The sequence below is a fragment of the Syngnathus acus genome, chromosome 22, assembly GCF_901709675.1.
Source record: "Syngnathus acus chromosome 22, fSynAcu1.2, whole genome shotgun sequence".
NCBI lineage: Eukaryota > Metazoa > Chordata > Actinopteri > Syngnathiformes > Syngnathidae > Syngnathus > Syngnathus acus.
This window is the reverse complement of record NC_051106.1, coordinates 9,343,572-9,368,418: the sequence shown is the minus strand read 5'-3', so window position 1 is coordinate 9,368,418 and position 24,847 is coordinate 9,343,572. Positions and strand designations below refer to the sequence as shown.

The window sequence follows — 24,847 nt, the reverse complement described above, 5'->3', positions numbered from 1 at the left end:
ATGTGAGATTTGGCAACTTCGGTTTGCCGTACACAACCCTTTCGCAACGGGAACCGCGCATGCGCATTAATGTCGTATGGTTGAGCCGGGAAGGTGAGAATGTTTATATTGTATCTGTTGTTTATTTATTACGATTCTGCATGAGTTATTTGTGACTATTATATGCGTTTAAAATTGCTTGTGACTATTCCTGAAGCATTTAATGAACTGCATGGGAAGGGCTTAGCGGTAGAGGAAGCGTTAGCAAAATAGCTAATGACATCCATGCATTCACGTTACTTACAAGTTGCATGAGAAGTGCTGTACATGTGAACTTTACACCTTAGATACAATATTTTGGTTTTATTTGAAAATATAATCATTCAAAAATGCTTACTGTCATCACTCATCTGCATTGTTAACCCAGTGGAATTTGAATGTATGTGCTGCAATTTGTAGTTTCCAGTTTCCTCCTATTTGTTATAATGACTTCGATTTTTCTTTCAATGTGGTTTAAGATTTGAAAAGCAATAAATGGATAGTGAGGAGGCTCCAGCCCAGCGGCCAGTCACTTTGGACATCACGGTAGAAGATGTCACTGAGGAGACTCCACCCCCAGACCCTCCAGAGTCAACTAGCAGTCAGACTCCTGCCAGAGAGAATATCCTGCTGCAGGGAGAGAGCATCGACCTTGGGGGAGACTTTGCAACACCCCAGGGAGACAGCATTGCTACACCATCAGAAAGCCTAATGGACAAGCTCAATGAGCAAATGATGGAGAGTGTCATTATCTCTGATTCACCTAATAACAGTGAGGAAGATGACGTTGCTCCGATTGAGTCATTCCTCGATGGTGGCGTTGATGAGGGGAATGAAAAATACACATCATGTGACAGTGAGGAACAAACCGACTGCATACAGATTGTAACCGAGACTGAAGTTTCAGATGTGCAGGAGAAAGAATATTCTGAGGAGACAAAGGATGGAACAAACACGCAAGAGCATGTCCGTCCATCTCACACTGAAACAAAGAGTCCATCTAGTCTTAGAAGTGAAGAACCAGAAAAAGGGACGCATCTCAAAGATGAGCCTGTGCCAGTGTGCACGATATTCAGCCAGAATAAGCAGCCGAATTCACTGTTACCTGACGGCTTCCAGCCCACCCTCATCAAGTCGCCCAGTTTTACAATGGGGAGTGGCGGGGCAAGCGATGACGCCGTAACCCCTAGCAAGTTGACAATTCCACTCGTATGCCAGCCCAGCCCAAGCCTCAGCAAATTCTTCACTGACAACGGACAGATCAATCCAGCCTCCGACTTTTTTGATTCCTTCATGGCCCCCTCCTCCTTCATCTCAGTGTCCAACCCCAATGCGGAGATCCCGCCAGACCCAACCGCATCACCTATCCTCACCAACCAGCGCTCTTCGACTTCTTCCTGCGCCAGCCCTGGCACTCCCACTCCTCGTTCAGGACATACTTCAGCCCCTCCTGAGTTCACAGTCAAGTCTCAGCTTCCTCCATCTGCAAGTCACCCCCCTGCCTCAGCTCCAGTCGCTCAGCCACAGCCTTTCAACCAGCTCCAGGCCGTGTTCTCCGGAAGTGACGATGCATTTGCAACGGCGCTAATCCTGAGCGAGGTGGACAGACGCCATGACGCATGGCTGCCATCTGAGGAGACGAGGAAGTCCTTGGTCTCCATGGCCACGCAGCAGTACAGCTCGGCATATGCGGAGACAAACAGACTCACCATGCCGGGTCTCAAGTTTGACAACCTTCAGGTAAGGCAAAGAATTTACAAGGAAGCAGTTTTTCGATTCAATTCACCTCTTTGTTAAATAAGTACTGCACCATTTTTTGATTTTCAATGATTAACATTAAAAATAATCTGCTCGGGTAGTCATTTTTTCAAATTAGAGAAGTGCACAAACATACGGCCAGAGCTGTCTCTATTGTTGCTTTAATGGAATAATTTGTTGATTGACAGGCAGTACCTGTTCAGATTTTTTAGAACTGCACCATTATAGTTGTGCACTCACTGTATGTCTAATAATATGCACCAAAGCTCCCTTGACACGTTTAAGTTTGATTTCAATTTGGATTACAACGATAGGCAATAAACTATCATAGTTTGTTGACGCATTGTATATTTTTTGTCACAGGGCGATGCCGTCAAAGATTTAATGCTTCGATTCTTGGGGGAGCAGGCGGCCATGAAGCGACAAGTTCTCACCGCCACCTCTGTGGAGCAGTCCTTCTCGGGTCTCAAACAGCTTATTGTAAGTTTGTTAAGTTTATTGATGCATTCCAAGTCGAATACTTCTGAAGAAAGTCATTTGGGATGCTTTCCACGGATGGGCACAGCAGGAGATAGATAGAAAGACAAGACAGGCAAACCCAAGCTGTGTTAATGACGTGTCCTTTTCTAACATGTCAGCTGTCTCCTACAAATATTTTTGGGGAGTTGTCAATTTTTGTGACAGTCGTCAACTATTGGAAGTGCTCATCTGCTGTGCCGCGGATGAGTGGCATTGTCAAGGATGGGCTGGAGTTAAGACAGATCCTTCTGCTCCACTGCAGCTTCCATGCAGTGCAGCTGCACCATGGATTCCTCGTGATCCCGTTTAGCCACTGTTTGTGTGTGCAGTCCCTCCAACACATTATGGCGGAGGATAGTACGCTGGCAACTACATTCAGTGCAAAAGTTAAATCATGTCTGTTCTTTCAGGAAGACTGCCACTTCCTGTAGAGAATAAAAGTAAGGCTCATAGAATAGAATAGAATAGATCTTTATTGTCATTGTCACATGTACAACGAAATATAAGACTTCACGACTATCACATTCACTTTTTTTTTTTAATATATATTTTTGTTTACAAAATAGGGAAGAGTACTGAAAACACAAAGCAAAATTTGTGGGTTTCCCACTACAAATATGCAAGCAATTTTAAGTTGTAATACCTGCAGTTACCACAAGATGGCAGATATTTCTTTGTTGCGCTTACACTGGATCTCAATAATACAATTTTGAATGAGATGGTTTTTATGAAAAAAATGCTTAAAAATTGGTTTGCTGTTTAGCAGTTTTATGCTGTGCTTGAATGATAATTTCAATGCAAGGCCCTGAAAAAAAAAAATGCGCTGGGGTTTTCACATACGCATTGAAAATATATTTTTAAAAATAAAATATATGCACGTTTTATCATCATATCATACTGTAACATCTAAATATCCTTGCGAGACGGGTCTTATTTAATGTTCAACAGCAACGAACAAATAATAGCGAAAGCAGTAAGCGCAGTAGAAGAAGGAACGGGCGGGCGTAGGAGAGAAAGGGAGAGGTGGAAACCCACTCGGCTCACGAGTTCCTTTCTCATGCTGTATCCATGTATTATGCATAGGGCTGCTGTGCATATTTTACAGGCCTTCTGGACTCCGCTATCACACGCGCATGCACGCACATACCAACGTGCGCCCACAAACAATACGCTATACGAGCGATACATACCGTAACTATGTTTGTATGGGTGCCAGTCAGTTGTCTGCAACGGGTGTAGGTGGCTCCTGCAAGCCCAGGGCGAAATAATGGCGCGCTATATTCAGTCAGAAAAGATAGCATTGGCCTGCAGCTGAAATGTCAAGAAGTGACAAGGAATGTAACAAACTGTGTACTTGTGTGTTTTTGTTTGGGGCGAGGGGGTTGCAAATATTGTCAAATGGAGCAATAATAAGTCAAAATTCAGGTGGTGCTAAACTTTGTTCATGTCAAGAACTTGATTTGTTAATATGCACTGTGTCCCAAATTATTGTATAAATAATATTTAAGGTCAACAGAATTATCTTTTTTATTTTTTAGTTTGTTTGTTCATTCTTATTTTTGTTTTGACAATAATCACAAAATAACACAGGGACAAAAAAAATGCTTTAACTACAAAGAAGCTTTCATGGTACCCCTTTTTTTGGGGAGTGCCAGAATGTGGATGATGACTAGTGGCTTTCCTTTAAGACAATCTTTAGTAGCACTCTCATCGTGTCTCTGAGGCAAAAAAAAAAAAGTGGGCCAAGCTGCTATTGTTGACAACCACACCATTAAAACAGCCCACTAGTCAATCGGCCGTTCATATTACCCAGAGGAGTGTCGCTTACAACTTGGACTCTGCGCTCAACCATCTTTGGGAGTGTTACGCCGAGTTCTCGTAAAAAGCCACAAGCTACTTTTCATAATATATTAGAGCCGTTTTGTGTTTCAGCCTCTCTCTGTGGTACTGTTGGAAAAGTCCAGCCATTGCCGGTGGGAGGAATGATGGCTGATGTGTGAAGTTCATATCGGTAAAGTAGGGAACCATCTCCCTCCCTCCCCAGCTTGAGGGCAGTGTTGCGTCCCCTCGGTTCAAGTGTCTGAACAGCAAGTATATAAGCTTCAAAGCGAAAATGGCCTCGCTTGCAATGGCTGGACTTTAAGTGTGTCATATACTGCTAATGTTTTTTCCCCCTCTGTGTAATTCTGGATCTTTATTGAAATTGCATGAGAGCTCTGCATTAACCAAAGCTGAGTTGAGGAAGTCTTTTTAAGTTTGCGCTGCCTGCAGGCTTTGGGTCTGGTGGGACCATATGTGGGCGTTCTTTTGTTCATAAAGCATTGTAATGCCGGGCTTCCTTTTTTTTTTTTTTTTTTACCTCATCAAAGTAAAAAAAAGCACAATGCGAGTTTCTGCACAAATAAGATACCTCATCCCTTTTAATCATGCAGCAAGTATTGATCATTGTAGAAATCAACAATGTTAATTGGACACCTACAGAGATAAATGTAACATCTCAGAAGTGTCCACACAAAAAAAAAAAATTTGATTACATTGAGATGGACTTGCCGCAACTCTGGTAGTTAAAACTAGTCAACACCAGCCAGTGATGATTTTACACGACACTTGTAACCTCCTTGTACTTTTTCCACTTGCCTCTTATGTTGACAATTAATTTGAATTGCTTTGGTCTAGACTGCTTTGGGAAGTCCTCAAGTCCCCGCCCTGAACTTTTTCGCTCCCTTTGGAATCGCCTGATGCTTCCCTTGCAGCTCCTCCGGCTCTCGTCTTCGTTTCACTTTGCCACCCACTGCTTCTTGCTTCCATCACTCAACTTTTTTGGCAAATGCTATTTGCTCTTTTATTTATTTTTATTTTTTTACCCTGTGTTGATTTCTGCACCCTCGTCTGTCGCTTTGCGTATGCCAAGTACGGAACATGCTAGATGTTCTCATTTCCCTTCTCTGTCCATTTTACACCAGCACCTAAAAAAACATATGCACCAACTCATTTATGTTTTGCAGCAAAGCAACGGTGTGCTACTTCCAGCATACTAGGAGCCGTGTATTTTGTATTTTAGAGGGGCTACATCTGCTTGGACCATTCAGGCTGCCTTCTTGTTTTCAGCTTCATTTCTCAGCCTAATGAAGATTCAGAGGCAGCCGGCAGACTAGGCAGAAACAAAGGTTGGGTTGGGTGGGTGGCTGCAAGAGAGTAATGCAGCAGTAATATAAAAGCTGAGATATAAAGCAGAGGAAAAAGAGCAGCAAATGGAAAAGCAAAGAGTCAGGGGTTAAGGAGACTATGATAGATCTGTCTCATCTAACTTAAGGAAAATTATAGAAAAGCCGCTGGACGCAAATTGATCATGTCACTCAGATGTAGAATTGAATACGAGTTGAGATGTGATTGCAATCACTCAAGAGACTTCTATTTTGTTCCCCCTGCAGAGCAGTAAGAACTGGCGCGCGGCAGTTGATCTGACAGGTCGTCTTTTGACCGCTCACGGGCAAGGATACGGAAAAGCCGGACAGCCCACTTCCCATACGGCTAACTCGCTACAGGTAGGACGCTAACAACGTCTTGCCTTTCACCGTGATGACGTATATTTGTGTTTTTATTTTACAGCTTTGGTTTGTACGTTTGGCCCTCCTCATTAAGCTGAACCTTTTCCAAAATGCTGAGCTGGAATTTGAGCCTTTTGGTGATCTGGATCAACCGGACCTCTTTTATGAGTTCTACCCCACTGTATATCCTGGGAGAAGAGGTACACACACATTTAAAACACACACACCCAGGTTAGAGACTCCCAAGTTTGAAGTCGTGATTTTTACAGTGAAGTCGTTTGTGACGTGACATTGTTTCTCTTCACCAAGACCGCTGCGGACTCGTCAGCCAAGCTTTCCCCAGACGCAGCCTCGTTAACATTTTGAAGCAGATGTAACGTCTCCCTCGACTTTTTTTTTTTTTTTTTTGGGCTATAGATTTTTTCAAAAACCAATACCGCCAGCGGTTGCTATGGAAACTCAGCGTTGCAAAAGATTTACACTGAAATGGTTAGAGCTTTTAATTTGACAGTCGAGGTGGTCGAAGGAATGACTCATAAATAAAATATATGATATTTTTAATCCATCTTATTTGTATGCACCAGGAGCCTTTGTGCACAACTACCGTTTTGTGCGTAACATTTTATCTGAAATATAAACTGGACCAATATTTGTGAAAGTTCCACAAGGTCTTTCTTTGGTTCTCAAAATCCTTGAGAAACTCAAACAACTCCACTTGTCTACAACAAGTCTTTACTTTTATTGGTCTTTTTTTTTATATGCATGAGTTGCTCTCTAATGTATTGTGATTACTTCGTATCTACTTTGCCCCTCAAGCAACCACAAGAAAAAAAAGTGATCGGTACAACGGCACAGAGACACATCCTTTAAAAAGACCGCATGGCTTGACTTTCCGTTACTCAATATTAAATACCTTGTGCTTGCAAATGAACTGGCACAAGTTTTTGATTTTTGGCAGCATTTGTAAAGCATTTCTCCAGCCCAATGCTCGTATTGACCACGCATTGTCATGATTCAACTCGTTAAATGCTCAGAGTTGGCTGCCCGTGTGCTACTTGCACTCGAAAGGATTCGGATATGATTGGACCAGAACAGAAGTTTTTTTTTTGCTTGTTTACTTAATCAATTTTGGGATGCATCAATTTACTGCAATAATTTAATCCCAGGTACACACTGAAAATATCTGAACACGCACACCGTGTGTCTGCTTGCTTTGGTGTTTGTAAGATCACGTGTGATCACGCAAGACCTCAGAGACTTGCCCGGATGTAGGTCCTCCTGCTATAGTGTGTGAAAGATGTCGAGACGGAAAGGGATGAAGCGCGGAGATGAGTGATAGCGCTGTGCACAGGGAACCATGTGAGGCTTTAATAATCCGCCATAGGTAGCTCAATGCCATCTGTAGGTTCTTGCCTCTCGGGCTGTCGAAGTGTGGGTGGGTGGGTGTTTGATGGTTGCGGTTTTCATCTTGTACCTACTGCAATGTCCTCATCCCACCCCATTTATGATACTACCCTGTCCATCTCCCTTCCTAACAGGCTCCATGGTGCCGTTCTCCATGCGGTTGCTGCACGCCGAGCTTCCCCAGCACCTGGCGAAGCCTCCGGAGGCTCTGGACCGCCTGCACAATCTCAAAAGTGTCTGCCTCACCGTTAGTACTCAAACAAACAAGCACAGCCTCCAGATGAACATAAAGATAGTCACACTTAGGTTCAAGATTGCACATCCACACAAAAAAGTACATTACCCTGATGAATAGGGAAATGTGGTCAGGTTTTAGAGTCATTCAAAGATGCTGATGCCGGTATACCATTGTACAGTGCTGTGCTAGCAGTGATAGCGTTTCTTAAACAGATCCTGGACAACTTGGAGAAAGGCTTGGGTGAGGATGGCGGCGTGATCAGCCTAACGGAGGAGAATAGGCAAGGTAAGCACACACATGATCACTCAAGCAGACTTTAGGCTGCAGACCTGGCTGCGGGCCCAGACTGCATCACAGGTTGGAGGAAAAGTGAGGTCACCGACCCCGCTGGGAAATGCACATACTCGCAAACAAGCACACCTGGCGCGCCACTGCAGCGTGCCGTGCCTCCACGACACACACATATTGTCCAGCGCGCAAACACATCGATATGTGCTCTTCAAAGTGTTGAGCACCTCACTGCTTTGGTACTCGCGCTGAATATCAAGACGGCTTCTCCAGCCAGCAGCCGGCAGAACAGATCAATACGCATCAGTCTTATCCAAGCTACTCGCATCTGCACATGTGGTGGGGAATTAGACGGCCACTATAGAAATGTAATCACCTCTTTTTCTCGCTAATATTACCCCTACGCACAACTCCCGTCCTTCGGAATTGCTCAACCGAGCAATAAATCTTTTTTGCCGGCTCCTGTCAGTCTGCTTTTTTTTTTTTTTACGCTCAAGATGCGATTAAGTAAGGTTAATTTCAAGCCATGAAAAACAAGATGCCGCTCGCCAAATCGGAGCTAAATATACCACTTGCATTTAATTGGGGGAGAAAAAAAACAAACTGTCAGGATGGTGAATGTATATCTGTGTGGGTGCACCAGTGCTGCCAGTTTGTATAATAGCTCTGCCCTCTGTCTCGCCTCTCGCTGCCCACACAGACAGCCGACAGTCAAGTCAATAACACAGGGGCATGCCTTCGCACATCAGACCCCTACAGAGTGATTAGCTCCCCTCCCCGACACACACATTTGCTCGCGCACACTCACAGGTGTGCTGCCATGAATAATAATAGGCCTGTACAGAAGCTCTGCCACGGGGGGTACTGTCTGAGGAACAGAAGAAAAGTGCCGCAGTGTCTTCCCTATCGCCTCCCCCCCTTTAAATAAACCTCTGTGTGGAGGAGTGAAGCAAGGGAATTCAAAATAAAAGCAGGAGGTGCGGGAGTGACGGCTCTCGGAGCAGAGACCTCCAAAAAAGGGTGTGATGAAAACAGGAAGTCAACGTCAAACAATCAAACAATCTGCCCTGTATCCTTTCTCGATTTTAGAATCGGTAAAGCTGTGGAAAGCTCGTCTCAGTCGAGTCCTCTATTCCATGGCCAACTGTCTACTGGTGATGAAGGTACGTATGTTTAATGTCCTTATACAAGTGTCTGCCTGTGTGCGAGGAGGGGGGAGTTGTGTGTGCGTGTGAGAAAAGGGGTGTGTGTGCTGTGATGCCAGGCGGGTGGAGGATTCACAGTGAAATCCCCCCAGACTGACCACTAATTGGATTCTTGGTCAGAGAGAGAGAGACAGAAGAAAGGGAAGGGCGGCGATGCCTTTCGGAATGTAAAGAGAGCCACAGTGCCATCTAGTGTCCAGATTCAAGCCCTGTTTTACTCATTTGCATTCCCAGACATGGTGGAAATTCGTGACTGATAGTATTGTGACTCTTTTTGATTGCTCGGGTACGAAGGAGAGCGGTCCCTAAAGGGCGGAGACTCTGCTTTTGTATGTCAACAGAAAATAAGTGGGAAGAAGGCGTCGCAAATAAGCTCCATGCAAATATAAGCGCTTCTTATTATCTACAGTGTCGTTGTTTAGTTGTTGTGCACCATTTTTAACGGGTAGGAGTTTGCACAACGGGGGGCGGGAAAAAAAATATGATGCCGTAAAGACAACCCTGCACTGAAATAAAGCTTTAGGGTTTATTCATACATTTTTAATAGCTGGTTATTAACTGGAGATTGTGCGTTTTAAGATGAACCTGTCCGAGGGATAAACAACCGTTCGGGGGACGTAAAAATGGCAGCGGCGCTCTGAGGATTCCGAAAATGATTGCGGTGTTGATGTCAGCACTCAGGATTCCGAAAATACTTGCACATTAAAGCTGATTAACGATGATCAACATTTGGCATTTGCTACATTTGCATGACAATTCTTGGTTGGACCTCCTCTCTGGTCCTACTCAGTAGTCGACTCACCACGGCATGAGCAATGCGGAGGTGGAAGTCGGGTCACCTCGCCCTGCTATTACTCCATATGTTTGATTAATGCCCTCTCTCTCGGCTTGCCCTCCACCTGTCTCCGCCTCCTGCCGCGTCCCGCACCTTTAGCTCATTTGTCTCTAATTCTAGTGACTTTTCGTTCTTTCTCCAGCTTTATCCTTTTTTTTTTTTCCTCTCACTTTCTCTTTTCGGCGACCCTCACTCATCAAGCGTTATCCGTCTCTCACTGCAGGACTATGTTCTGGCGGTGGAGATCTATCACGCCATCATCCAGTATGAACCCCAGCAGAGAGCGCAGCTGCTCAGTGGAATAGGACGCATCTTCTTGCAGGTTGATACATCAACACATAGCATGACATAGGCAGACTAATCATATAACCGTATTTGTTTTTTTTTTTTTCTCAGATTGGAGATATTAAAACAGCTGAGATGTATTTTTGCGATGTGGAGAAAACATGCCAGAGGATAGACAGTGAGCCCAGCCTCACAACATGCGTGCTGATGAACAGGTATGCATGTTTACGTTTAGCATCCTTGCTAACTAAGTGCGCCAGTATTATATTTGAATTCACCACCGAAAATCTGGTTTTGGCAGTTAAGTCATCATAGCGTCCCTAAGCGCTGTGTTGAATTTACTCCGTTTTAGTTCATCAATTGGTTGCACAAAAATAAAATCATCTGGCTACATTTTGTGTGCCTACTTTAAAATGTATCTGGATTCAGATGATTATATTATTCAACAAAAAAAAAAATTCAGTGTACTTGGGGAATGGAGTAGAGAAAGCCCACTAGAGTAGTGAAGGAGATATTTACATAAGAGCGCTGCATATTTGAAATAGCTCTCTGATACTATATCTAGTGGCCAATTGGTGTTTGTAAGACTTAGGTATAGTCAAAAAATCACTTTAAAAAAACACTGACACGTGTGTTCAATTCCAGGGCATTTGTCCACCTCAGTCAGAACAACTATGCTGAAGCACATTCGTCCTTCATGGACGTTTTAAAGATGGATCCAAAAAACCCTGTTGTAAGTCTCGGCCGTCCTGCCAACTTCCTTGCCATTTCCTTAACCTTTTCCTCGACCGTGTCAATTCCTAACAAGGCCAACAACAACGCAGCCGTTTGCCTGCTCTACCTGGGCCGGCTCAAGGAGTCCCTGGGCAAACTGGAAGGCCTGGTGCAGCAGGATCCAGCCCTCTACCTCCACGAGAGCGTCCTCTTCAACCTGACCACTATGTATGAACTGGAATCTTCACGCAGCACCCAGAAGAAGCAAGCGCTGTTGGAGGCCGTGTCCTGTCGGGAAGGGGACAGCTTCAACACTCAGTGCCTCAAACTAGTTTGAGACCAGAAGCCGACAAGTACCGTCATCCCGGGTTATAGAAAATGCTCCTGATTATTTTAGATGATGAAGTAGCTTTCTTGTCATTTTTCAAAAGTTTGATAGGGGCTTGTATGGATGGGTTGTATGTTTTACAGGTCAGACAGAGGGACAGCGCCATGCAAGTCCACAGCCTTGATGCCTGCCTCTCATTTGGTAAACATTCAATTCAATTCATATTACCTTCTATCAAATACGCAGGGTAACATTGTGAGACTTGACAAGGGCATTAAGCTGAGACTCGCAATGCTTGAAAAGTTTAGCAAGCTTGCACTGTACGATTCCTTTTTAAACGTCTCCCTGAAAGAACACCCTTAGAATACTGTACTGGATGAACTGTCTTATGATACTTGAATGAAGCTTTTTGAATGAGTTTATTAACTCAGACAATATACATAAACCACTGCAATTGCATTATTTCCCCTGAAAACAACAAAGGGCCCCACTGTGTGCGTGTCCATTTGTGCACTCATACATATGGTGGATATTGAAAGTCTCAAAACCCTATTTGGGTTTTTGTGATGCCTCAATATGAATAAAAATGACATCAGAATAGATCATTAAAAATGATTTTTAATAATTAATAAAAAGCCTCAAGAAATAACAATGTCACCATTGTGACCTATGAAATTTTGAAATGATTTGCCTTTTTTTTTTTTATATAACAAAAAAATGGGCATTTGAACAGAGGGGTGTGTAGACTTTATATCCATAATGTGTATGTGTGTATATAAATGCGTAAATGTATTGACAAATAGATGTCAAGGTGGAAAATGGTTGTCATTCATTGAATTAAATGATTTATAATTACAATCTTAAAAGTGTGTTTGACTTTTGGGCTAGCATAGCTCACACTCATGACAAAACATCATTCTTAAGTGACACCAAGTTTAGGGAAAGTATATCCTGTCACCCTGTCCCAGTTTTGTCTTTTTCAAAACATGTCATGAAGAAAAAGGGTGCTGATGAGAACAGCCAATTAAAAACAAAAATGTTTTTGTTCAGGATTCCTGCAACGAAGCCATATATTTCTTTCGTATCTCGTAGTCATCCGCTGGCCTGTTGTAGGCTTTCCACACTGGCTCCCCAATAAACAGCCTCATGGCCTTAGTATAATTCTACGGAGACAGAAAAAAAAACATTCAGTGATGTCGTGTTTTCAGTCTTGAGCGACCATTGTGAAAATGCAAAGTCTCTCTCTTCATGCCAATGGAATAAACACACCACCTTAATGGCGCCCAAATAATCCCTCATCACTGGTCAAAAAGTTAATTTTATTTCAGATATCAGATTTACCAACTCGTCCAAGGTGAAGCGGTGGTAGATGCCCGCTGGCAGGGTAATGAGGTCACCCTTCCCCATGGCAATTCTTATCCAGCGGTCCTCTTTGTCCCTGATGTCAAAGTAAGCCTGGCCATCAAGGATGTAGCGGATCTCATCATCCAAATGCAAATGTTCCTCAAAGAACATTTTTAACTGATAAGAGACAAAAGTTATTAATAGCAGATTTCGAGCAAACAATTGGGTTTATGGGATGAAGCTCTCAGGTTACCTTCTCCTCATAGTTTGGCAGTGTGTTCTTCTCAATGGTGATGATGTCCATGAAGGAGTAACCTCGCTCGTTCCTGATACGCTGCAGTTCTGGGTCTGTTTCATAGATGTCAGCATTCAGCTGCAACCACAACACACATCTGTGAAGTTTTGGAGCTTCTGCGTCACATCTGACAAACACACTGCTCACATTAAAATAGAAATACTGGTGACATTTTGTGAACCTAATAAATTCTCCTCTGCAGTGCATCCTGACTTTTCACCCAGACTTTTGTCCACTTGTTTCAAATGCAGTGGTGAGTTTCTCTCCATCATAATAAAGTGTTGTCTACAGTCAAGTATTCATTCGTGCAATCGTTCTGCAGAAGTTGTCAAACCCGAGGGATCATCCCAGCCATGCACACAACTACTTGAAAGTTTGCAAGATTGGGAAAAAGCACGTGATGGCTGCACGAGAGTTACCTTCCAGTGAAAAACGCCAAGCTGTTGTAAGTCCTCCAACGATACGGCTCGATTCGGATCGAGCTTGTGCGGCTTTCTCTGGTCTTCGTCAGAGTTGTCCATGTACCAGGCTTCTATCGCCATGTTTACAAATGACTGATCTGTAACCCTCTTGACACACCCAATAACAACACGTCAAGTTTGCACAAATTTGGGCCACAATGGCGTCGCGTGGTGCGTTCACGTACCCTCCGTTTTACAAAGACCGTAAGATGTCAAATACTGTCGAATGAATGAATCATTATTTTTTAGAATAATTATTTCCACACGCCGATGTCAATTCACAGCTTCTGCATTTTCTCTGATTAGACAATAACAATTGCATTTTGCACATAGCAAACAAAAAGTCATTTCCGACGAGGATGGGATTCGAACCCACGCGTGCAGAGCACAATGGATTAGCAGTCCATCGCCTTAACCACTCGGCCACCTCGTCAGATGCACCGACATCCTGGCTGTGCTTTTAAAAAGACATCACAAATATTGACTACGTCGGTCCAACAAAATCATTACAGTAAAAGGAAACGATAAACGATCAAATGTTTTTTTTAAGTTTTATTTGTTGTCATTCTAGGGGTTAAAATCAGGATATTAATATTTGCCGGCTGTGGGAATCATAAATGACCCATTCTGTCCACGAGGGGGCGGCAAACATCAACGCATGCTTAGTTGGCTGATCTGACATTGCCATAACCTCATGTCAGTGGTCCTTTGCAACAATGACTCCAAAGCACACCTTTTATGAAAAATCTCAAGGCACACCGCAAAACAAACATGCCACAAAAAGTGGATATACATATCAATTCTGTACTTTCTACCATCTAATAATAGATATAATAGATTAGATAATAGATTGATTTGTTCTGTCTTTCTAAATCGATGGCATAGATAGATGAGCAAAGATATATTGTTATAAATACCCTGCTCCATGATGATGCCATTAGTGATCGGGGCACAGGGGGCAGTAATTTATGTCATACTCACCAAACTAATTCAGGTAGTGGTGCAGTTATCGTTTTCCAAAGTAAAGCAGACATTTGTAAAATGTCTCGCTTTGATTAAAAACAATATTGTGGCAGAAGAAGCACACGTCCAACAAGTGACTAAAGAAACAAAGACAATATTGTGTAAAAAGGAGCAACTTGGAAAGTTAAACACTCACATTATACTGTATAATTCTGTACTGTTTAGCACAAACAGATTTATATTTAATTGTAAGAATTAGATTTGACTATCATTTATTGGGATAGAGGTGTGTCAGAAAAATGCCAAGACTGCCGTCACAAAAGCTAGCCTATTATTTCAAATGCAAATGACAAGATTTCTTTCCGTCTGCGAGAAGAGCCAACAGCTGTTGGCAGGACCGCTTCACCATGACAACACCAGCCTGTTCACATGGCTGACGTTACCTTCCTACTCACCGACCTGGCTGTGTGTAATTTAGCCCACTTTCCCAAGTCCAGAGGTCATCAAGGGGCCAAGACGTGGATGACATCACACTGGTCAAAGCTGCATTAGATCCAGGAGATGTTGAAGGTGCAGTAGACTCCATTGAATGAGAAAACTTTGATTTATCTTTTATGACATCAGTCATGGCCCTTTTCTGACACATTCAAAATTGGAGTTTTTGGTATTAGAAATTTGAGCAAGCAAAGCTTTGTCCTGGGCCTGTCAAATTTGTCAACCCAGTTCATTTTTCATTTCATCCTAACGACATAGACGGTAAACAAATCGGTTTCAATGCAAATAACAAGACGGAAGGCAGTAAGAGGGGAATCAAACATTTATTTTACCCTTATTAAAAGTTACAATAAAACCATCAACATCTTCAAACGATAGCAAAATAAAGAGAACCAAAAACATTGGCCGAAACATATTTACATTGAAAAGTTTTGCAGATAAAAAGCTCACATTTTGTACACAATCCCAAGCCCTGCCTCATAAACTCTGAAATGTGAACACTGCAAATACTCGAGAAGCTTCAATGGGGACTTTAGCCCGGAAACAATCCAAATGCACAAAGACTGATTTTCTCCCATCCCCCCATTGTTTTTCCTATAACATGTCAAAATACTTGAAATTTGTTGGCAAAACATAGGAATGTATACTTCTAAAAATTAACATAATTTGAAAGCTTTTATGCATCCATGTAAGTCATTTCGAATAGAGATGGTATGCCTTGCTTGGCAATCGTTAAATCCCAAAAATGAGACCAAAGAAAAATATGTTATAGGGCTGCCACGCTCAAGGGTACCTCTCCATCGTTAATTGGGGCTTCTGTACTATATCCCGGCTTGGCTCCGTATCCAGTTCATTACCTTCTCCACATGCCGCTCCCTGTGTGTACCTCGAGGGGGAGACACTTGCATCAATTTGAGGGCCCGGTGAGATTCCGTTTGTCGAGGACTGATTTTAAAAAAAAGAAAAAAGGGGGGGAAAAAAGGCAAGTGAACTGGTGGTTGAATCGTCAAATGTGATATATCCTTTGTCTTCTTTGTAGTTTTGTTGTATAACTTTAAGAACGTGGCATGAGTCTCTCATATATATTTATATACTTTAATCTTGGAAAAATTAGTTCAGTCGTGGAGGTGCAATCACTCCGCACTGGCGTCGCCCTCGGGGGCAGCGGGTGTCGTTTCCTCAGCGGGGGCGGCAGCGGGGGCGGCAGCCTCCTCGGTCGGAGCCGCCTCCGTGGCAGGAGCCGCCCCCGTGGCAGGAGCCGCCTCCTCGGCGTCCTTGGCGTCCCCCTCTGGAGCGACGGCGGCGGCGGCCTCGCCCTCCTTGGCCTCGGTGGCTGGCGTCTCATCTTTGGCTTCCTTGGCCGCGTGGCCGTTCTCATCGGGCTTCTCTTCGCCCGCGGGGGAGGTGGCCTCCTCCTTGGCCTCCTCGCTGCCCTTCTTGCTTTTCTTCAGCGAGATGCCCTTAAACTTAAAGGAGTTCTTCAGGGAGAACTTCTTCTTCTTCTTTCCATCTTTGGGGGCCTCGGCCTCCGTCTTGGCCGCTTCGCCGTCTACCGCAGGGGCGGGTTCGATGGCATCCCCGGCACCGGCCTCTCCCTCCTTAGCCGGTTCGGCTGTGCCGTTGCCGTCTGCAGCGGCCGCATCTCCGTCAGGCTTGGCGGATACGTCACCGTTGGTCTTGACGTGACCATTTTCCTACAGAACAACAAGTCTTGTTAGGAGATCGGACAGACAGAGTAACTCATGAAATGAACTCAATTTTGCTGTTGCTCTTAGTTTGAGCTAGAGGAGGCACACTTGCAGCTGCTTGCATTACTTGAATCGGCCGCAAGGCGGCAGTAGTGCTGCGTCTGCTGTTAAGCTTGAGAGAACAAAGGAATTCCCTCGTCACAACTGCTCTCGCCATCATCCATTTGGGCTTTAATGCTCATTCATGACATCAGTTTGCAGTTTAAAAAAAAAAAAAATAGCCCATTTGCGATAGTCAAATGCAGGATTAAATGTTTGGCTACATTTCGTGGATCTGCGGTTACAGGTTTTATATTGAGATTTGACCCCCATTTTATTCAAATGTAAAATCTCTCGTGGTTTATCGAGGAGGCGCATATCCGCGCTTTTGTTTGCAACTCTGCAAAATGTGCCTCCAGCAGAGCCCATTTGCCATCCTTTCCACTGCGCATCTTTTATTTGGCCCTAGTGCAAATATTCCCTGTGATTGAAGCCAAACAATGGGATAAAACGTGGTTCCTAATTCTACAAATGTATTTGTCACTTTGGACAAGTTTTTGTCATGATTTTCCCTCATGGAACCAGCAGCTGAATTGAACAAAGAAAGGCACGGTCGGTGCTTGCAAGTGGGGATCCAATTTGCCACTGACAATGATTTTTCCCCCCCGATTATTTCTTTGAATATAATTGTGATTTCCGAGGTTTGCAACGTCGCTGAGCAACAGCCGCTCCAAGCACGTTGGTGGTGGGCGTTGGGTGCCATGTGACTCGGTACCGGTGCTCACCATCTGATTGCTTTACTCACCTGGCCGTTGGCTTTTGCAGCAGCGGGGTCTGCGACGACATTCCCCTCCACAGCTACATCTCCCTTGGACATGTGGGCTCCCATTTTTTTTTTTTATTACCGTGAGATATTCTAAACACAAAAATTAAATTGAAAAAGAAAAATTTCAAAATGTGTGTGGGTTTTTTTTTTTTTTTTTAGATTGAAAAATCCAGTTCTTGGATGAGAGAAATCGTGCCAAAAAATGAAGAATCCTTCTTTCGCCCTGACTACACAGACACCGAGACCGTCCGTCCGTCTGTCCGTCCTCCCTCTGTGACTGTGTGTGCGGCTGAGCGCAAATGAAAGGATGTCGGAGACACCACTGTGAGTATTTCAACTGCGCCTCAAAAATCGACCGGAGTCTCCTCCCATGGGCGTGTCAGCAGGGCCGTATCCAATGTGATGCCTGGGCATGGGCATGGCATGGGCCAAGTCCACCCCTACAACAGTCCACTATGCCACTGGAGCGTTCATGCACTTTATTAAATATGATTTCATCTCAAAATTATACACACGGGGAGACAGTAGTTTATTTACACCAATGAACCCTTTTTAAGTCTAATCTATTCACTTATGCCTATATTGTGAAAATCAGGCAGTTCCCATTAGCCTTAATATGGTGTCTGTGACATCTTTGGACAAAATACCACAAACAAAAAGAAACAATGTAGCAACAATATAAGGATTTTTGCCGATTTAGGCGACACTTCAAGGATTCTACCAATTTCATTGTCATAGCAACACACGATATGGCACAAAATTAGATATCTGGGGTCTTGTGTAATTGTACTGAACACCAAGACTTGTGAAAAATCGAATAAGAAGATAAGTAAATAAATGATTTAAAAAAAAAAAAAAAATAGTGAGCAAACATTCACCGGAAATTCAAAGATCAGAGGCCTGAATTGCACATAATAGTTACATTCTTATTTTTACTTTAAAAATAAAGAGAATAAAGTACTAACCTGTGCTTAACCTCTCACTTTGACATAATAGCGTTTGAGACTATAGAGCATGGCTTAAAAGTGGCAAACACTCTTTTCTCAGCGAGCTGCCTAGATGTGTGAAAAAAAACTGGATTGTGTAAATTGGACAAACTGGTAACATTTAATACATGACACAAGATAACATCATAAAATCAAAACACTAAAAGCACTTTGCAAAAAAGAGGCTATGTGAGGGAGACAGTCTTTTGTTTTCAAGCTTTTTAAGACGGATCATTATGGGCCAAAATGTATATCATGGTATAATATCAATATGAATTTTGAGGCCACGCAAAATAGTGCAAATGAACATTGCTGGTATTTTAAAAAGATAATATACTAACATACTTTATTGTAGAATGCCCCAAAATGAGCTCACAAGGAATTTTCTCCGAACGACAGTAATCTTGGACATCATCTTGTTGTAGTCTTTGGCTTTATTAAATTAATTTCGGATTTCTTTGGTATTATCGGGAGCATCTCTGTCTGACATTCCAAGAATCCCAAAAAGCACAAGGCTCACCCCCCCCTCCACTTGTACGTTCCCTCACACAAACATGTCGCAAGCGTGGAATGCGAGGTATGCATACGCCACCCAGAGAATGATCTCCATCCTTTCACTGGGCTGAACCTCCTCACAGAACGGAATACACCCTGAGGGCTTTTAAATCTGTGAACCACCCCCCTTTTCTTACCATCCTCCATCCCACTACACATTCCCCCAAAATGAGTCAAGAAGGACAACAACACAATTCAAAGCCCATCCCGCCATCCAGTGTGCGTTTAATCATATCCTTGGAATCTTTCTGATGTGGCCATCTAAAATGACTCTCTACTAGGAGGATGTTGAATTTCAAAGGGTTCATTCTTGGTTTGATGATCACAAAACTGAAATGTCTTCACGTCTTGGCACCTGTGAGGCCCATAAAAAAAAGTGTTGTTGTGTTTTGGCCAGTGAAGTTGTGCTCCTGAGAGAACCAGATGAGAACGCTTATGTTCCCACTTGTTTAAGACTTTCATTTGTCAAAAGGTGTGAATCCAGAAGAAAGTTTTTTTTGCATTTAGCTGGCGACCAGTGTACCCTGGCTCTTGTCTAAAGTCATTTGGGATTAGCTCCAGCTCACCCGTAAAATAATGTGAAATAGAAATTGGATGGATGCATGTTAAATTGAAAGAAAAATAAGTCCGTCTTCTTAGTTCTGTAGAAATGGGAGGAAAGGGGAAAATACAGCACAGTGTCTGTGCCAACGTTTAGTTAATAGCTGTCTTTTCCAAACTTTGGGTCATTACCCAAAATGAGTCCCTGTACTGATTTTACTGAGTTGGCAAATGTCAGCATAAAAAGCTGTGGGCAATTTTATTGACCATCAATCAGACAAATATTTCCTAGGGAAATGGCTTTTGGAATCACTTTTGTTGTCATAAATGCACATTATCTTCATTCCTTTGATTCGTTTATATAATACTGTGCAAAAACATAGCCCCTCAATGGCAATGAAGCTTTAATTATCCAGTTTATAGCAGTGAGTGACTTTAAAGCAGGAAAAATAGGGATTCTCAACGGGTGGGTCGGGGCCCTCATGGATGGGTGTTTTGCGGACAGGTAGGACGAATAAACTTTGACTCTTTTTGAATGTTTCAAACACGAGATACATAGTTTCAAAGGCAAATTGTAACTCGACTTAATTAAAAGTGGGTTGTGGGAAAATTGGGGTCAGAGAGTGACAACAGTTAAGAACCACGGCGGGTACTTGGAGAAACGACACTGAGCGTCTTGCTTCACTATGCACCCTTGTAGTAGACATTTTGTTTTGATGAAAAGGCCTAATTTCCTTGAGAAAAAATGCATCTGTGGCTGGCGGACTTCCTGCGGCCTCGTCTGCAGACTTATTTTTGTCACGTTTCATCCATGCTTCTACTCTTCCAGCGCTATTTTTTCCCTCACCCGGAGCGGCTCAATAGCCTTGTTTGTGTGGTTGCTCATTTTTCATAGCCTGACTCAGGATAAGCGTTCAAATGTGATAAAAGGCCCCCATTGTGTGATTAACCCTCAATGGATGAGCATGACAAGTAGAAATGGTGGAGGAGGGGACTAAGGGGTTACTTCTGTACAGAGGGGTCAAGTAAGAAAGTAAAACTACTCTGTTACCTTACATTAAGTAGACAATCCAGGTATCTGTAATTGCGAAGTCTTTTTAATTATATCTGTTTATCCTTTTTTTTCTTTTCTTTTTTTTTCAGGCCCCTAATTATAACAAGAATCGTGTGCACAATCACCTTCACTGCCATGAAAAGAGGCGTGTCCACTTGGGAGAAAGATCTTTGTGATGCTAATTGATTCCATCAACTGACTTATTGACTGCAAGGGGTCCTCACCAGAAGGCAAGCACAAAGCTACACACGGCGTCCATCTTGGCAGGCTTGGCCCGTTCAGATGTATTTGCAGCATTCTGGCACTTTAGATGCTTGGCCAATGTTGACGTGTCGGTTGTGATGGATTAATTGCTCACCAGAATACTTGGAAAGAAATTGTAAAGATGCCTGCAAAGTGAACAGTAATTGTTCTGATGTGTGTGTTGTGTTGATTCACATCCCCCACCGAGCGAGCGAGCGAGCGAGCACACAGGCAACCCCCCACCTTTCACTCGCCCAACCTCCCTTTGGTGGTAGACACACACTTGATGCTGCATACCCCTCCCACAATTTCTGCATCAGTACAGACATGCCATAGAGCCAGTTGCCATGGCAACTACTGCTTCTATCCCCCGACTGGTTTTAAGGGTAAACATGATTTGGTGGAAAGACAGTCAAGGGCAAAATGATGTTCCTGCTCTAATCATGTCTGGTTTGTTTATTTGAGACGAGCCTCACTTCGTCATAATAATCACAAATACTTTCTTTGAGACAGCTCATGTTTTTCACCTCAATCGATCCAGGTGAGAAAACAAATACAAGTAAAAGGATGAATGAAGTAGAAAGAGATGCTACTATGTGTATGTCAGACGGAGGGGAGGAGGGGGGGTACAGTTGTGGGCCAGCTCATTCCCACTGGCAATGGAGTTGCAGAAATAGTAGGTCAGTGTGCCATCATCTCATTCATCAATATCCCTGCCTGCTCTTTTTTCATATCACACTCCTATCTTGTTTCTTTTTTTGCAGTTCCAAAATCAAATCTGCCAAAAGCTCGTCCGTCATCCATCCATCTCTCCAAATAACGATAACTGCTCATCAAGATAAGACGTATACCCAAGACTGGTTAGCAAGAAAAGACATCCAAAGTAAGCTAAAATGCCAACAAATATTAATCATCCCATTCTGTAGCTATCTGTGATTTGACTGCCACTTTGTCAATGTATAGTGCATCCAATGTTAGCACAATTTACGACATAGCAGACACATATTTGGTCAGTTAAGCTGCTCGCTGATCCCCCATGAACATTTTTTGTCCATTACTCTCTCTCTTGCTCCCATCGGTTTTTTCTTTCCTGTTTTCTGAAAAGCCCACCCCTTCATTGTAATGCAGATTGAAGGATCAAATGGGGGATGGGTGAAGTGGAACTAGAAGGACGGTGAAGAGGCTGTGCTTGGTGTTAAGTATGGCCTGCCTGCCTGGCAGCCCTGCTGTGCCTCAGCAGGCAGTCTGGCGTGAGCTGGAAGGGGGAAGGGGAAGGAGAGGGAGAGGGGGGGGCAAAGACAGAGAAAAATGAACTCTTCTAAGGTTATCCCCCCCCTCCACATTCAGCCTGTATGCATGACTCAGCCATTGCACGTCTTCATTTCTTCTGAAAATAGATCAGAATATACCATGTATGACTGCAATATAGCGTACACATGAAAGTTTGTCTAGACATTCAAACGAAAATGAACAATCATGTTGTATTAATCCGTATCAAAACAAAAAGCCATCACCATCTGTCTGGCTGGTATGATACTGTCCATGTGTGCAAACATGTGTATAAATAGTCTGATTGTCTGCGGGGGATGTCTAGTTCTTATGTCTAGGGCAGGCAGGGGTGTCAAACTCATTTTTGTGGTGGGCCGCGTTGTAGTCATAGTTTCCCTTGGCCTTGGAGGGACATTCTAAATACATACAGTATAGGCTACACAACAAATTGATGAATAACTATTTCTGAAATCAGACGAGTCAAATCGAATTCATCTAATCTAATTAAAAAGTGAAGACAATTTGTGATGACACAAAGGTGATGCAAAATTTGTCTTCGCGGGCCATATAAAATGATGTGGCAGGCCGTATCTGGCCCCGGACCTTGAGTTTGACACCGATGGTCTTACACAGCACACCTTTAGATTTAGGGCAAATTGCAAAGGAACCCAAGAACTGGTCCCGAAGGCTCAGTGGTGAATTGTTCTTTAAGTGAATGCTGAAAAGTATAAAGGATGATCTGATGGTGTCACCAGCCTTCTCCGTGAGTTTATTAATAGCAGACTTCTGAAAAAGACAGTAGTGTGTGTATATCAGGCACATCTCACATACTTAACATGTCTGGATTAGTCAGATATGACAGCCTATTGGTTTCCAGTAGAAAACATTCAACAAAGATTACTTTTGTTTTGGAATGAGACACAGGTCAGACAACAGCAGCCTGTCTGCTCTATGTGCCAATCTCTGATTTCATGTATGAATTTGCCGAGGCACTGTGAATCATTGGAGAACAGCTTCCACCGTCTTTATGATAGTTGGCCATTGTGCAATTTGAGTCATGTTCAGATTTATTGATTTAGTACCTTGCTGGCTTTTAAGCCATTCACTTCAGTTTATATTTTAACAATTGACCAAGATCACCAAAAACATTTGCGTTCGTTTTCCTCATCAAGCGAAAGTAATTTGTTGAGTAACATATACAGTAAGTGAGATGGAGGTTGGTATTTATGGAAAAAAAAGTTATGCCGCTAACAGATGGCTTCCCCACTCACTTTGCAATATAATACTCAGCTCAGCTTGTAGAAACAAAAAAAAAAAGTTATGCAGTTTAATTCATTATTTGGCCATGGTTTCTGCTCCAGTTTTCTATTTTGTCCATCTGCCATTGCAGCTGTGTTGTCATGGAGCATCAATGCAGTGTGTTGTAGTTTTTGAGCTAGTGACCTATTTATGTGTCTCTCTACCCCCCACACACACCAACCCTCTCTATTGCTTGTCCCAATTCTCTCACTTGCCTCTTCCAATTTGAACCAGCACCGTTTGGAAATCTCTGAGAGGGCATGGAGGTTTATGTTGAACTTGTTTACATGTGGCATTTCTTTGTGAAGTGGTTTCATAAAAATGTGCTCCATCAATATTTTCCAAAAGAGTTAATTAATATTTCGTAAAATAAAATATCTGCTAAATTTCTAAAATGTATGTTGGGTTAGCGCAGGGCCTTGAATTTAGCTCGCTTTAATTTGTCATGTTGTACCAGCAGTGTTCCACCAATCCAATATGGGAGCGGTTTGCCGAGACGGCCCCCGATTAACAACAACCGGACCCACCTGTCCAGTTGTTTGTGCACGAACCTCCTTTTAGCTTCCTCAGAGCCAGTTTGGCGATGACGCGCTTGCTACCACGCCACCATGACTGCAATTGATTGAGCAGGGATTGATTAGTTGCAAGATGGCTCGGAGAAGGTGGGGGTCGGTAGTGCCTTGCTGAAGGAAGTTATTTATGTTTGCGTCTCGTCAGGTGCACCAAAGATTTATTAAAACGCTCCGTATTATTTTGTCGTACATTCGCTCCTTGTCAGCGCCGGAGTCATGACCCTGAAGGATGGATCCATTAAAACCAAATGGGATGGATATCTTCCACCACAAGGTACAACATGAGACACCTGCTCCTGCATGGGAGGAAATGGAAGTCGTGGCATGACTTCATTTGTTTGTCTTACAAACATTTACATGACTGCTTAGAATTGCAACAATATTTTGCCAACAATAGCTTGAATATCACATACATTTTGCAAATGATGAGGGTTAAAGGTGTCACTGCTGAGAGCACGCATGCATTCAGCCAGCATATGAGCGGGTGTTAATGCCTTCAAACATGCAAGGTAAGCCGATCAGACGCCATGTAGGCAGTGCAGAAGATAATCGGCTTGAACCATTGAGAATCATTTATATGTAATGTATAGAATTTGATGAGATTGTTGATTCTTTATGGATGTTATTGGAGGATTCAAGCCTAGGAATGTGTAACCTTTCCTATCACCTGTCATTGCAAGATGATGAAAATGATGGAGTGAAAACAATATCATTGACTATTGTGGCCTGATTTATTTTATTTTCTTTTTTTTCCCTGTATAGGTTTTGGTCTTGGGTATAGTAGGAGTACTTCCCTGGCAGAAAAACACGGTTTCACAACAATGGATATGAGATGGATTCAAATTTTAAGGTAATCCTTCATTGAGCCCGAGCTTTATTTTACTGTGTTTTGTTTTGCAATTATTTTAGTACATTCTAATTTTCCAAGCATGGTCAGGGAACAAACTAAACTCGTATCTCACGGTACCGCTAATCTCAAACATATCTGTACTACTTTGCAAAATTAAGTTTCTGGCTCTCCATCATAGGAAATCCTGAAAAGCAAATCCTCTGATGGTTCTTTTACATGCACACAAAC

The 24,847-nt window shown here is 43.0% G+C and overlaps 3 protein-coding genes, 1 long non-coding RNA gene and 1 other non-coding gene across 8 annotated transcripts; 2 read left to right on the top strand and 3 right to left on the bottom strand.

Moving 5' to 3' along the window:
* The first annotated feature begins 37 nt into the window (after window positions 1–37).
* Window positions 38–11,998, top strand: trappc12 (trafficking protein particle complex 12). 3 transcript variants are annotated; one of them, XM_037240759.1, is made up of 13 exons: window positions 38–93; window positions 498–1,758; window positions 2,140–2,256; window positions 5,727–5,840; window positions 5,905–6,043; window positions 7,382–7,494; window positions 7,698–7,770; window positions 8,863–8,936; window positions 10,037–10,135; window positions 10,210–10,313; window positions 10,744–10,831; window positions 10,907–11,165; window positions 11,284–11,998. In XM_037240759.1, the coding sequence occupies exons 2-12, from the start codon at window positions 514–516 to the stop codon at window positions 11,147–11,149; spliced, it is 2,409 nt and encodes an 802-aa protein (XP_037096654.1). In that variant the 5' UTR covers window positions 38–93; window positions 498–513; the 3' UTR covers window positions 11,150–11,165; window positions 11,284–11,998. The 3 variants fall into 3 exon arrangements, with proteins under 3 accessions (XP_037096654.1, XP_037096653.1, XP_037096652.1); XM_037240758.1 differs by having other exon boundaries at window positions 10,907–11,180; XM_037240757.1 differs by having other exon boundaries at window positions 10,907–11,998.
* Window positions 11,541–13,411, bottom strand: adi1 (acireductone dioxygenase 1). 2 transcript variants are annotated; one of them, XM_037240763.1, is made up of 5 exons: window positions 13,199–13,411; window positions 12,738–12,857; window positions 12,482–12,661; window positions 12,138–12,303; window positions 11,541–12,053 (listed from the first exon to the last, which is right to left on the bottom strand). In XM_037240763.1, the coding sequence occupies exons 1-4, from the start codon at window positions 13,319–13,321 to the stop codon at window positions 12,187–12,189; spliced, it is 540 nt and encodes a 179-aa protein (XP_037096658.1). In that variant the 5' UTR covers window positions 13,322–13,411; the 3' UTR covers window positions 11,541–12,053; window positions 12,138–12,186. The 2 variants fall into 2 exon arrangements, with proteins under 2 accessions (XP_037096658.1, XP_037096657.1); XM_037240762.1 differs by having other exon boundaries at window positions 11,739–12,303.
* Window positions 13,412–13,591: 180 nt separating this feature from the next.
* On the bottom strand, window positions 13,592–13,673 carry trnas-gcu. The gene has a single exon. It is a non-coding gene; the product is annotated as a tRNA-Ser (tRNA).
* Window positions 13,674–15,002: 1,329 nt separating this feature from the next.
* On the bottom strand, window positions 15,003–17,553 carry marcksl1a (MARCKS-like 1a). Its single transcript, XM_037241742.1, has 2 exons — window positions 17,231–17,553; window positions 15,003–16,392 (listed from the first exon to the last, which is right to left on the bottom strand). The coding sequence occupies exons 1-2, from the start codon at window positions 17,312–17,314 to the stop codon at window positions 15,832–15,834; spliced, it is 645 nt and encodes a 214-aa protein (XP_037097637.1). The 5' UTR covers window positions 17,315–17,553; the 3' UTR covers window positions 15,003–15,831.
* Window positions 17,480–24,619, top strand: LOC119116413. The gene is made up of 3 exons (XR_005096272.1): window positions 17,480–17,575; window positions 20,476–21,512; window positions 24,532–24,619. It is a non-coding gene; the product is annotated as an uncharacterized LOC119116413 (long non-coding RNA).
* Window positions 24,620–24,847: the final 228 nt, after the last annotated feature.

What these genes read in the sequence shown, in the direction of transcription:
- trappc12 (XM_037240759.1), top strand. Translation starts at nt 514, where the DNA reads ATGGATAGTGAGGAGGCTCCAGCCCAGCGGCCAGTCACTTTGGACATC. An exon ending in TAGGACGCATCTTCTTGCAG is followed by an intron (nt 10,136 to 10,209) that starts GTTGATACATCA and finishes TTTTTTTCTCAG; the next exon opens with ATTGGAGATATTAAAACAGC. An exon ending in ACATGCGTGCTGATGAACAG is followed by an intron (nt 10,314 to 10,743) that starts GTATGCATGTTT and finishes GTTCAATTCCAG; the next exon opens with GGCATTTGTCCACCTCAGTC.
- adi1 (XM_037240763.1), bottom strand. Translation starts at nt 13,321, where the DNA reads ATGGCGATAGAAGCCTGGTACATGGACAACTCTGACGAAGACCAGAGA. An exon ending in TTGGCGTTTTTCACTGGAAG is followed by an intron (nt 12,858 to 13,198) that starts GTAACTCTCGTG and finishes TTGTGGTTGCAG; the next exon opens with CTGAATGCTGACATCTATGA. An exon ending in GCTTCACCTTGGACGAGTTG is followed by an intron (nt 12,304 to 12,481) that starts GTAAATCTGATA and finishes CTGTCTCCGTAG; the next exon opens with AATTATACTAAGGCCATGAG.
- marcksl1a (XM_037241742.1), bottom strand. Translation starts at nt 17,314, where the DNA reads ATGGGAGCCCACATGTCCAAGGGAGATGTAGCTGTGGAGGGGAATGTC. An exon ending in CTGCAAAAGCCAACGGCCAG is followed by an intron (nt 16,393 to 17,230) that starts GTGAGTAAAGCA and finishes GTTGTTCTGTAG; the next exon opens with GAAAATGGTCACGTCAAGAC.